Genomic DNA, 13,636 nt, shown 5'->3' with positions numbered 1-13,636 from the left:
ACCAACTTCTGTTGGGGAGAGAGACAAGCTTCCGATCTGCACAGAGCTCTTCCTCAGGACTGTTAGGCTGACATGAAGATGGGATGGGTCACTACAAAAACTAATTACCCCATACTAATTTCACCCTACTGTTTCTTACGCATTCCTGTCAACTGTTTGAAATGGGCCAATCTGATTACTTTGGCCTCATTAACACTACAAAAGTGATTTTTCCTCCTTTGGTATTGTACTGTTGAGAATAGCCCACTTCCACTTCAATTGAATTGTCTCAATAGCACTGACCCCCCCGCATTTGGTAAGGCAACTCTCATCTTTGTACGTACTGTGTATATACCTGCCTCCTGTATTTTCCACTCCATGCATCTGATGAAGTGGGTTTTAGCCCACGAAAGCTTATGCCCAAATAAATGTGTTAGTCTCGAAGGTGCCACAGGTACTCCTCGTTGGTTTTGCTGACACAGACTAACACAGCTACCACTCTGAAAGCCAAGATTCCTCTGCTTTTAAGTGAAGATGTTAGGGTTAAATGCACGACCAGAAACCTCTCATGAGACTGCTGTCAGCTGCCTGGTAACTATCCAAAGACTGGGAAGCACACAGCTGGAAAACACTGGTTTCATTTTGATTTGGTTTTGTGCTACTACTTTCCTTTTCTTTCTTTTCTACTTCAAGTTGTGAGCATTGAGTCTTTTAACCCCTATAATCTCTCCAGGCTTTGATCAATGTACATTAACTAGTTCTGATCTTAGTTTTGCCACCCCTGTCTGATGCTGTTTCCACTCACTCCTGGTCTTTGGCAACAATGGGAAATTTCATCCAGTGATGACTCTGATCCAGCCTTTCTAGCCTGACCTCAGATGGAACAGAGGTTCTACCCACCTGACAACAATAAATATATACTTTTAAAACATAAGCACCATCACTGCTTATTAAAGTGGACCCAGACTCCCAGCCCCATAGAAAATGTGTTTTCATCTTTTCATTTAAAATGTTAACTTTCCTCCTGACCTGCCCCACAAATTTCTGTTTTTGCCATGATTCCTAAACCTTTGTAGGGTGGTTTTTATGGCCCCAACTAATTAGCCAGGTAGGATGGTCTTACAGTTAGAGGACTGGACTCCATTCCTAGCTCTGCTATAGACTCCCCTGTGACGTTAGGCAAGTCAATTAACATCTCTCAGATCCCTGTCTGTAAAATGGGGACAACACTAAAAAGGAAAATTTTCATAATGGATCACAATAGTCCAGTAGCCTGTCTGTGACAGTGGCCAGTGCCCGCTGCTTCACAGGAATATGCAACAAATCAAGTAAAGAACAATCGTTAAATAATCTGGAAGACTCTTCCAAATCCCGGGCAGTTAAGGGTTACCTTTGGCCCCAAATCATGAAGGTTTGTATGTATATTGCTTTTTATCCTTTCTAATGTAGCTGAGGATGTTTGTTCGTTCACTGAGAGCTTCAGAAATTTAAGGTTTTATTTATTGTGGTTTTGCACAGCTGGTAGAAAAATGGAACCATTGTAAAGTATTACAGGCTGCATTAGTATTTCGAGGGAAGGCCCTCTGGTCTGTAGCGGTTTGGGTCTCCTCCACTTCTGCCCCATGCATTTGCCTCCTGGTCTTGACGTGTGTCTTCGGCTCCTCTGCCGCTAACGCCACCCTGCCAACCTTCCCTGGCATCACTGCAAAGAGGAAACAAAGATTACTTTAGACAGTTTATTATTAAATCTCCATAACTAAATTATTTACTTTTCACTTTTTCCCCAGTTTAATCCCTACTTTTCCATAAAACTGAGGACATGCACAAATACCTCACCAACAGAAGTTATTATAATAAAATACATTAGCTCGCCTACCTTGTTACACACACACATAGACACAGATCTTAGCCTGTCTGTGAATAGCATCGGTCATCCCAGAAGTGCATCAGTCCAGCAGTTGTGAATTAAAAAGCTTTCCCATTACTTGCCTCCACTAAGTTCTATTCACTCCTCATAAGCTCCTTTGTATCAAAGTCACACGTTCAACAGCAATATTTTAAAACAATCCTCATTAGAGGACTGTAAATGAACCATTGATCATAGTTTTCTTGGATGAAATACCCAGAGCAATATGTACCAGTTCTAGATTAAAGTGAGGTCCTGCAATTATTTAACTTTTAAAAGCCCTGTGGTGAACACATCAGCCTCCTGGCACAAAGTAATGAAATCTGATATCAGAATATATCTAAATAGGTCAGTTCAGAAATCACCTTTACAACTCATGAATGGGCACGGTCTTCACACTTAGCCAGTTCAGAGGTTAAATAAAAATGTTCTCGCTTCAAACAGGACAATAACTAGTTATGAAGGACAATGTACTTCATAGTTATTTGATTGCATAGCTCTTTATTGACATTTAACTCATAATCCAAGTGGAATCCATTACCTAATAAGTTCTGCTGCCCATTTACCGCCAGGCCCTCTTTGGGCAGCATCATAATTCCCACGAGCATGGAAATATTTATCTGAATTTTTATAATTCGCCTCCCTCATGTCGCTGTATGCACGCCACATATCCTCAGCGCCTGGAGAAGAGAGAAAGGATTATAGAGACTCTGCAAAATTTAAAAACAACACTTTGAGGTTATTCCACCCACATTCCTCTGAAGTCATCAAGCACCATTTCCGACACTTCAGCACTGTGGCTTCCAAGTATAGTGCTTCTACAGAAGGCAGAAAGGCTCCTATATATCGCTGAGTAAATTCAGTTTTTTTTGGTTCGGTGGAAGATCTGAGAAATCCAAAAAAGAAAGACTGCTGAGTTACAAACCAAAACTGATTTGTTAGGGTTTTTCTCATCAAAATGAAAAAAAAATAGTTCAGGTTGATTTGAATAGACATTTCTGCAGCAAAATGTCAGCATAGCTCACTGTGAAAATGATCAGTTTTGAAATTATTTTTGACCAAAATTTGCCGAAAGTTTCAGTGTCCCCCTGAAATGCATTTTTTGGTGAATTTAATATTTGCCAAAAAAAAATTGCCCAACTTTCTTTGGTACCCAGGACTCCCATTAGAGATACATGGATTTGCAGCTATTTATGCTATTTTATTAACTGAAACTTCCACCAGGTGACATCTTTGGAAGAGGAAATGAAAGGGAGTTCCCTTGAGAAGGATCTCATAAAAACATGGAATCTCCACAAAACTCTGTTGTAATATCTTTGGGGAATTCTTTAGGGACAAAGAAACCCTCAAATTTCTCTCAGTGCTCTTTTAAGACTCACCAGGACAATGGAGTAGAGCTATGATTTAGAAACATGATTTAGGAATAAGGGAAGTTCAGCACCTTGCAGAAGATGCTCATTCCTGTAGTGCTGAATCAGGACCCAAGTTATCTGACCCCAGAAACATTTCCGGGAAGGGGAAGGAAAGCTTCTGAAAATATTCAACCAACATTTACAGTATCTTAGATTTCCTTTACTGAGAATTGGCATTACACCTCTCACAAAACCAAGAACAAACAAATAAAAGGTACCCATTAGTTCTCAATGTATTAATATGCCTCCAGATTTTACTGGACCCACTGAGATCCACATCAGGAAAGTGCAGAAGTTAAAGTCAGAACATGGTCAGCTGGGTATACAGGTTGCAGTTAAACATCTTGCTAAATGTTAAGTGAATCTTGTCTGGTGAAAATATCTGTTTAGTTATGATCCATAATTTGTACTATCTATGGCCCATACCTGCCATCTGATTGGCTCTGGTTCAGCAGCCTTGTGCTTGGACTCCCAATGAGGGACCTAAAACTGCATCACTTTAAGGGATCATGAAAAAATTCTAATGTATCTTTTTGTGAAGAACTGAGTAAATTTCTTATTTATCAAAAATTGGTCTAGAGCTCCTGTCTTCAGCTTGGCTTTGCGGGGTTTTTATTAATAGCTACACCATGCTGCCTGCACGTAACTTTTGAGAACAGTTTGGAGGAAGAACATGCAGTGAGTAAAAAGCATACCTCGATAAGCATCCCTTATGAATGATCCAGCATCAGTGAACCAGTTCTGGGCACTGACACATAGTACCAGGGACAACAACAACATGCAGTTGTAGAACTTCATAGTTCACTTCTTTAGGCTGTAATAGAAGGAGAATATATGTCAGAAAACTGGGCAATCTTTTAAAGACTCCAGACATAATGTAAATTCCTCTGATATCGGCTTTGGAACAGGTACATGGATCTTCAGGGTCACACACAATTCAGAAGAGTTCCCAAAGTGATGATTTCTACTCAGAAAAATGAAATGCTCTCTGCCATCACAGCACCAGGCTGGGACATAAGTTGTAAAGTTAGAAGTTTTCGTTTCCGCTTAAGTTTTTACATCATAAAAATTACCAGTTCTAAGACAAAAATTGAATACACAACAAGGTAAAGTGGTACAAATATGAAGTTTCCATATGGAATGAAACTTACCACTGCTGTATTGCAAAGCCCCGGAAAAATGGAGTCCTTTCTGATGGATTCTCACAAGAAAAATGGTACTATATTTATAGGAAGCCTTATCTTAAAGAGCAAATTGGAAATCATTTACAGAAACCTGACTAAATTCAAATTGGGCAATTCTTTGCTTGTTGAATGCAAACAAACATTGCTTCTGTTGGGAATTTACTGCAGTAAATTCCCTTATTTCTTCTTGAGCCTTCCCGATTTCAATTGGTCACGGTCTGTATTGTCTCTCTATTGATCCAAAGATCAATTACTTAACCAGTGCCTAATATGATGAAATGTCCATCATTTACTGGAAGTTGCAGGCAATCACTTTTTCTGACTTGCTTCTAATTTTTTTTAATGATTGAAATGAGTGAAATATTTTATGTGAGATTTTTATGCCGAAGTTTTAAGTAATCATCTTGCATGTACCATAGACACCAAATCAGTTTTATCCTCATCTGTAATTGTAGTTAGGGGATCTCACAAAAGATGCCACAGGTAGCTGGAGAAGCCTTTGCCATCAGCTTATAGGGGCATGAACCATAGAATCATAGAATATCAGGGTTGGAAGGGACCTCAGGAGGTCATCTAGTCCAACCCCCTGCTCAAAGCAGGACCAATCCCCAATTTTTGCCCCAGATCCCTAAACGGCCCCCTCAAGGATTGAACTCACAACCCTGGGTTTAACAGGCCAATGCTCAAATCACTGAGCTATCCCTCCCCCCAGAGGTCCCCAATTGAGGGGCATGCCCCCCTAACGGGGCAAGGAGGAACATTCGGGGTGGGGTGGGGTGGCTAGGACCTGGGCCAGCCCTTACACAGGGGTGGAGAGGGAGTGCCACCTAGCTCTGCTTCTGGCCCCAGGCCCAGCTGCTGACACCACGCCCGGGGATCTGTTCCTGGCCCCACACCCTAGCTGTGGCCCCAGCCTGGGCCCCCTTACCCCTGTCCACCTCCCCACCTCCCGGAGCCATGGCCCCGCTCCCAGCCCCGGATAAGCTTAAGTGCCTGTCTTAGCTCTCCATGCTGAGCAGTCACCTCAAGCCTGTCATACATCCGCTACCTTATTGTCAGAACTGCGAGTTAAAAGACGTGTGGGAGGAGGATCTTTTTGTACTGTTGGTACAGTGCCTAGCCAATGGGTCCTGCTCCATGACTTGGGCTCCAAGAGGCTATGGTAATAGAAATAAATAATAAAACTTAAATGACCAGAGCTGGTCAGAAATGGCATGTCATCTTTGTAGACATTTTCATTTTTTCCCTTTTAAATTTAGATGGAAACTTGTCAAAATTTTGAACAACATCAACGAGCTTTGATTACCACCATTATGACCTCAAAAGGGAGAGGTTAATTTGTCTGAATAGCGGTTAACTTATTGTGTAGCTGTTGGTAAGATCTAAGCCATAAGCTAGATGCAGTTAGATGAAGAGTTACAAAAATATCTTTTAATTCAAAATATTACCAGTGGATTGGAATCATCAGCTCTATCTGGAATTCAGGGTACTTTGTAAAGTGTTTTCATTTGTGATAAATAACAATCTGAACTATCAAAATTGTATTTAAATGAAGTAAATACGGTTTACATTCTCAGATCAGTGCATGGGCGATATGTAAAACTCCTATTGATTCTAGCTGGAAAGATGCAGGTAAATATCTGCTAGTTCAGGTCAGACTTTGTCCTCTAAAGTTTGTAAACTAAACAGCAGATCTTGTAAATGGTCAGTGCAGCTGTTCTTATGGGAATGTAATCTGAATAAAGTCATCATGATTGGGAAGGTGTTGTGAAACAGTGCTAAATCAGTCCCGCTCACTAGCCCAACAGAACGCTATGACTTGTAAACACAACAGACCATAGCTGTATTGTCCATGCTCAATGCTCTGTTGACCAATCTGGCTTTGAGCTTCCTGGAAGCTTTTGGAAGCGTCTACATTCACCAGTAACAGCCTTGACAGCAAAATGACATGTTAGGCTGAATCGTGTAATTTTCTTTTAATCTTATTCATTTTATTCCCATGAGCATCTACACTTTTCTAGACGAACTCCAACTCGTTCTTTAAAAAAGGGAAAGATAACTCCTAGGTCGTGTTATCCTGGAGAGCATTTACTACTTGTAGTAACAAAGCTGCAGAGATTGAGAAGCTCAGTAGTCCCTGAACTACAACTGCATTTTCCCCTAGATGAACTGAACTATGGTAAATCTCCACATTTGATACCTAGAATTGGAAACAATTCTGGTTTCAAGGGGCACGAGAGAGCCATTTTGTTTCCTAAATTATGTGACTCCATCTTTTTGAAAACCTTGCTGTAATGCATTAGTTTTTCAGACCCCTCTATGATCTGCCTACCAGAGACACTGCACATCATCATTTAAAGTAGCGGTGGGTTGTATAGCGGGAGCTCTCCTAACAGCGGTATTTAAGGTTATCGAAATGTTTCCTTTAGCCCTCTTTTCATTCACTCAACATTCTGAAAACATTCAAGCTTCTGGACTGAAATTTTACAGGCCTGGTCTACACCCAAAAAGAAACATTTTTTTAAAAATTTGAAATGAAAATCGATTCTGTACATTTTGTCCTTTTGTAACAAAAAAGCTTGAAGGGCAAAATGACTGGAGCAAACATTTGATAAGAAAAAAGGAAGTTCTTTGTAACAATACTTTGGATTTGGCAGGCATGAAGGTTTAAGAATCTCACCTTATCTTTAAACACTGTTTGGTCTGATGTTTTGGCCCTTTTTAAAAGATTTCCTAAGGAAGAGTATGCTGTTGTGGCTAACTTTGCCATGCAGTATGCCAGGCAACTACTTTAGGACCTGCACAGTTAAAAGTGCAAGCAGTATGAAGCAGAGTCCTGGGAATTTACAATATCATGCAGACAGCCCTTTAACATGCCTCAATCTTAAAAGCTTCATCTATTCCGAGTATAAAGTTGTCCATTCAGTAATGTGCATAATTCAGTGAAATTTACGGTTGTTCTCACAGAATATGATTTCTTTTAAAAGCTTAAATGCCATAACTTTCTAAAGTTCTTAAACCTACACAGGCAAAAATAAGATTCCACAGCTGTTTGCATTGCAGTGTATATAATCACATCGTTGAAAACATTCTCAAAGAACGCAATTATTTCTACACTCTTGTAGGAAGAGCAGAGAGTGATGTAGGGCCCTGGCCTTATTAACTGTACATCTTGTGTATAAACTATTTTCACAAACTGCATGTGTGACTTACGGATTGTACACAGTGATGTAAGTGTCACACAGGTGTCTAAGGCCATCAGAAAAGGTGGCATAATATACAGTGTTACCAAAAGTTGGACAAAGTATTTGAGGGCTATACAGCTATGCATACATGCACATAAACAGTGTTAAGGCTGCACATTCAATTTTAACGTTTACATTGAAACATACTGAAGTCAGGAAATGCCAAGTCTTTATTGCTCTGACTGGAGTTTTTTAAAAGGTGTTTGTGCAGGGAGCACACCTGACACTGAGATCACATGCACCAGCCACAGGTGCATGAACCCCTTGAATGGCTATAGTCTTTTTCATCTACAAATCTCCAAGCATTTCACATAGGCGGTTAAGTATCTTCAGTTTACAAATAGAGAAACTGAGGCACAGAGAAGTAATAGATTCAAGGCCACAGCACTAACTGGTAGAACCCATTTCTACGGATTCTCAATGAAGTTGTCTTATCTATTGAGACCTACCACGCCTCACTCAGAGGATATCCAAAAGGCTAGGCTTATTGTGGAAACTTGGAAGTGAGCCTGGGCATTCCAGTAAGACAGATGATTAGAGTATCTAATGAGGAAAGGTACAGTTTCAGTCACAGATCAAGAAAGACCTTTCAATTTGTCCAGCAGAGGACAGCTAAGCATCAAAATAAAGTGTTGTCCTCATGCTTGCAATATTTGACAGTTGGGCTCTTTTGTATATTTTTCCTCTGTGAAACGATGTATAAAAAAGTAAATTCACTTCGGTATTATTTAAACTACACCTCTTTTGACCAACATATTTGGATTCTTGTCTTGACACGCAAACCCACTATACAGACCATCTTACTCGTAAGCCAAAGTGACAGGATTTCACAAAGTATTAGCCAATGTGGAAGAAAAATGCAGTCTTCACTCTTGGGTTGTTTGTAACAGGTCAGAGACAGTTTATTCTCGAGCAATTGCAAGGGGGAGAGCGTGCACGGACAGGGATTCCCCCTTCCTAGGCAGGTCTCCGCCAGATAAACAATTAGGGCAAGAATTTATACCTTTTGTTGCATACAATAATGATCAACAGCCATGTCTTGTTTATACATATTCCTTCCTGATATCTTACTTTTTTCAGCAGTTCCTACTACAGTCTGCATTCCATTCTTATCTAACACAAGGTCAAAATAGCATCTCTTGCAGTCTTCCCACTCGCCCAGGCCCTGACTTAAAGTCTCGCATTATTAGAATTAGCTCTATTCCTAAGAAAACTAAGATGTCTGCGTTCAAATTCCCTTTATCCCTTTTTCCACTTCCACACCAAAAAGGTTAAACACAAGTGTTAAATGGCTCATGACGTATCTGGGTGATGGACTTCCCTTTCTTATGCTTGCAAGTGTGCAACTGCAGCATTTCCTAGGATGAAGTCACAATGTGTTCACGTATCCTTCACATCTTATTCACGTATAAATAAGGAAATCAAGACTAAGTCTAAACACTTTTCTTTTTTATTGAAATCTCTTAAAATTAGTTGAAACCATGACTACAAGTTCATTTTAGGTGCAATAAACTTAAATATTGTTGTAGAACTGGTTAATATGAACAGTGCTATGCAAAATGAAAAACAAGCTCTTTGAAAGAAAGTTTGTGATATATTGTAAAAGTCAGCATTGTTAATTGTGCGTTTTAAAATAAAGGTTATTATGTACACAAAGCTTTCAGCTGTTTATCCTCTAAACTGAAGAGATTTCGCTAGACTTTTGACAAAGAGCACTGGTTATGTATTTTCCTGAGACAGTTGATTCTTCCACTTATATAGATCTTTACTTCTTTGAAGTGCTGTATAAAACTGAACTAATTAATTCTAACACCCACATGAGGTAGAAGTGTTCTCTTTGTAGAGGGAGGGAAACAGGCACAGAAAGGTAACGTGATTTGTTCTAAGCCTCATGGCATATCAATACCAAAGTTAGGATGACAGAGGAGTACCTGACTTCCAATCCTTTTTACACCTATGATAAATAAGACATGGTGTGCCTGAAGGTATAGGATGGCACATTTGTGCTGTTTCCCAACTTCAGCTGAAAATCTCAACGCCAGGAAAAACTGAAATTGAAAGAGGACGTTTTGTTGGCTTTTCCGAGACAGGAACCTTAAGGTTTGAAATTCCTGCCACTGGGCCTATTTCTGTAGACATTTATTCCCACACCAGAAGAGCTATGAAACACGCCACCATAAGGGAGTGACTCGTACTAGCAACTGAGACAAAGAGGTTACCCATCTAACTGTAGTTTTATATATCAGACCCAAACTTCACAGATAAAACTCACATTGACCAAAAAATAATTAATTTTTAAATAAAATAAAACAAAACCATTAATTTGGAATGCAGCAAACAATGGAGACAAAACTATATACATAAAACATATAAAGGCTCTTATTTTAAAGGGATACTGTCAAATAAATTTACTCACAAAATGTCGGTGTATGAGGGAAAAAATGACAATTTTTTTTTATAGGGAGTTAGTTCTTTGGGGTTTGACTACTGCCTAAATATTATAGGATTGTGCTAGTGAATGAGGCTATAAATTGAAATAAGCTAAAACCAAAAGTAAATCTCACTAGTCTGTTTTCACTATCTAAGCTCTAGGAAGTTCACAGAGTAAACAGAATAGGTATAAAGCTAGTTTTTGCAAATGATTAAATAAAACTGGGTGTTTTAAATATTCAGTTTTAATAATCTAATGTTTATCTTAACAGAGGTAAAGGTTTTTAAAAAATATGATTCTTAACTTGACAGCCTCCCTTTAAAATACTTTTTTTAAGGCAATTTTAGATAAAAAAGTATGCAGTTACATCATTTCTTCCAAAAAGATCAAAAATCAGTTATGAAATATTGACATCTAAAGATATGTTCATTGTGTGGTAATTTATCTGAAGATGACCTCATGACAGATTCATACAATTTATGAATGCTGTGTTTACACGTCTTTTCAGTGGTCTATTAATAAATGAGTATTTCAAAGATTTAATGCATATTTCAACAATATGCAATGAATACCCCATAACATTATTTTACATAGCTCTTAAGATAAAGATATAGCTATTCCAAGAAATAAATCAAAAGAACAGATATTCTATACAATTAAGGAAAAATCTGCATTCTTGCATGGATTCACTGCAGCCATTGGCATAAGTGAATGTCAGAAGGGGAAAACAGTTTGGGTGAGTCTTAACATTTACCAGCAGGGGCTGCTCATACTCACAGTATACACAGAATTAATCTGTTTGAAATTTACATCTTAACCAACCCACAGAAAAGCAGCTGAAGGCAAAATACACTATTTTCAAACATAATTTAATGTTCAAAAGACTGTACTTTTAACCAACTGTTTTAATTCATGCAGAGTTATTACCAAGTTCATTCAGCACTTCTAATCCTATTGTAAAAAAACCCAAATCTGTTAGACACTTGTGGTCTTAATTTCAACATAAACATTGGAGTATTTCAACCTAACAATTTCTAAAACCAGTTTTAGAAGCACGTTTTAAACTATTTAGGACGAGTTGTAGAAGAAAACCCAATTCAGGTGCTATTTTCATGCAGTGTGGCTGCATACATCATTGTGTGGACAAGAGTTTGTTTCTTTAAGAGATGATGAAACTTAAGAGGCAATTTAATGTAGAAGATGCACAGTACACAACTTCATTTCAGTGTTTCCTGGAATATTTGCTATGCCTGCTGAGACCACAGAAAACGGTCACACCTTTCCAACATGGACTGTATCAGGGCTCTACAGACAAAAGAGAAAAAAAAATCCAACGTATTAGTTACCTAATTTGCTGGACACTAGCTTTTAGAAAGAGTTTAAACTGGCTGATGCAGAGATAAATACAATTCAGTTTCAGAGAGAGCCCTATCATGCCCCTGCCTTTAAAGATTTTTCACTGACCTGAATAGACAGCATGAATGACAAACCGTAAATAATAAAAAATAGAAGATACCAGGGGTTTTTTATTTTATTTTGTATTTAATGCTAGCATTTAAAGCTTCCTAGATTCCAGGCCTTCACTCTTGCTTGTAACCACCCCTCAGGATTGGTGTAACAGAGATGGCAATAGGACCTTTTCAAGTGCCATCTTCTAGATCTTAATTCACTTAATTCCAAAACCTCTTATGTTTTTCCATGCATGCTTTTTTTTCGTAAAGGAGTTAAATAGTGTATTTGTAGGTGAACTACTTCAACAGCTGCAGTGTAAGTAGACTCTCAAATTCCAAATACTGTAATGTCTCATTGCACTATTACAGCATTTATGAAGCCGCCATCAGAGCAGTCTAGCTATAGGCGGATGAAGTACAGGTGAGGAGTTTCTGAGTTCTTCAGCAGTGGACTTTTGATAGTTTAGTCCTCCCCCCCCCCCGCCCCTTTTTTAAAACATTTATTCTGAATATATTTTCTGTTAATACATTTTTCATTTTTAAGCTACAGATCTCAAATATACCTCTTAAATTGGAGACAGAAGTATTTTCAGGTAGTTTTACCACTCTGTAACACTGTTTAAAAACTCTTGGAGCTGAAGTCTGAAGTGTTTTCACTTTTTTTTAAATTTAATGAAAGACAAAACTATGGCCTAGGATGGCACTGAGTGAAGTATCAATACAGTTCTCTCTCTCTCTCTATATATATACACACACACACACACCCATCTTACCTTTGCCTTTTTTCAGCAATTCTCAGTATTTCACAGATCCTGGTAAATCTCTCAGAGAATTCAGCCGTCAAATCACACTCCTGCAATACTGGCAAGGCACGATCTGGGCCAATTACCTTAGCCAACAAAAGAGCTACATTTTCAACAGTAATGCAGTTTGACCAATTAGTGCTACCATTGCCGACAGTATTCCCATTCTGTGTACCATGATAGTGGAGGTCAGTGCTGTGACTTTGTGCAAGATGGAGAAGGAACTTCCATTCTTCCACGGTCTCTGGAATTGAGCCTAAATGCAAAATTAAATATTGGCTGTAGTTATCTGTGAGGAAAAAGCTTGTAGCAAACCTAATTTTACATCTATTGGCATTTAAAAGAAGCTAGTTTTCTAGAGTGAACATTCTACATTCATATCTTAGTTAAATGGCTTAAAATGCATTTGATTTTTTGACAGTCGCACACAACATTTTCAAGTGTATTGGAGCTAATTGTTAGGGCTGATGGGACATTTAGCACTCAAAACAGCTTTTTCATAGCCATTGTTGAGATTTTGGATTCAACTAAGAGCAAAAGAGCTCCTTTGTGTGTCTTTTTAGTATATTGTAGATTTTCACTGCAATTCTGCCATCTGATACAGAAACTTGCTCACTATATTCTAGAAAAGCCACTAGATAGTGCTAGTGAATTAGCTGATCCTTCAACGTACTGGGCAACAAAAACTCAGAGGGAAAGCTGGAGCCAAAAAATCCGATTAAAATGTCAAGAGATTTGAACCACTCAAAACAAGACTATGATTTTTATTTATTTATTTTTTAAAACACTGCTGTTTTGTTGGAAGACAAGAATTAAACTACAAAGAGTGTCACTGATTTATACACTCAATTATATTTATGCTGTACAATATACTATATGAAGTTATACAAAATGCTAAGTGATCTTGCTACATCAGTGCTTAAAAAAATACATCATTCAACTCTCAATAAATGCTTCTCTATATTTAAATGGTAATCAGTACATAGTCAATATAGATCATGTATTCTACTGGTGTGCTCACGAGTTAAGATTCACTAACCATGTTCTCCATCGAACAGGTTCATATCATCCAAATGAACAATATTAGTAAAGGCTTCTATTCTTCTATCCAGCTCCAAACACAGAGAGAGATATCCAGGCCAGAAGCTTAAAAAAAAGATTAAAAATTTCCAAAATCAAATACTTATCTGTTCTAAACTAATGTCATTGGTAAATCAGCATTTCA

The 13,636-nt window shown here is 38.3% G+C and overlaps 1 protein-coding gene across 22 annotated transcripts in view; it reads right to left on the bottom strand.

The window, feature by feature from the left end:
- The window catches only part of LOC102936545 (serum amyloid A protein-like), an 80,742-nt gene that overhangs the window by 29,564 nt on the left and 37,542 nt on the right, over nt 1-13,636 (bottom strand). For 16 of the 22 annotated variants that reach the window (XM_037899678.2, XM_043549120.1, XM_037899675.2 and 13 more), the window contains 3 exons: nt 13,451-13,557; nt 12,382-12,667; nt 9,159-11,462 (listed from right to left, as the gene is read on the bottom strand). The exons of 1 other annotated variant lie outside the window; for it this stretch is intronic. In XM_037899678.2, coding sequence (XP_037755606.1) covers nt 11,402-11,462; nt 12,382-12,667; nt 13,451-13,557 — 454 coding nt within the window. In that variant the 3' untranslated portion in view covers nt 9,159-11,401. Of the gene's footprint in view, nt 1-1,461; nt 1,682-2,426; nt 2,566-2,637; nt 2,772-2,808; nt 4,112-4,448; nt 8,170-9,158; nt 11,463-12,381; nt 12,668-13,450; nt 13,558-13,636 lie in introns of those variants that run through there. 5 more of the 22 variants (XM_037899697.2, XM_037899698.2, XM_037899699.2 and 2 more) reach the window with 5 other exon arrangements.

The sequence above is a fragment of the Chelonia mydas genome, chromosome 6 (genome assembly GCF_015237465.2).
Source record: "Chelonia mydas isolate rCheMyd1 chromosome 6, rCheMyd1.pri.v2, whole genome shotgun sequence".
In the NCBI taxonomy this organism is placed as follows: domain Eukaryota; kingdom Metazoa; phylum Chordata; order Testudines; family Cheloniidae; genus Chelonia; species Chelonia mydas.
The sequence above is the reverse complement of the archived record's forward strand: the minus strand, read 5'-3'. Positions and strand labels throughout refer to the sequence as shown.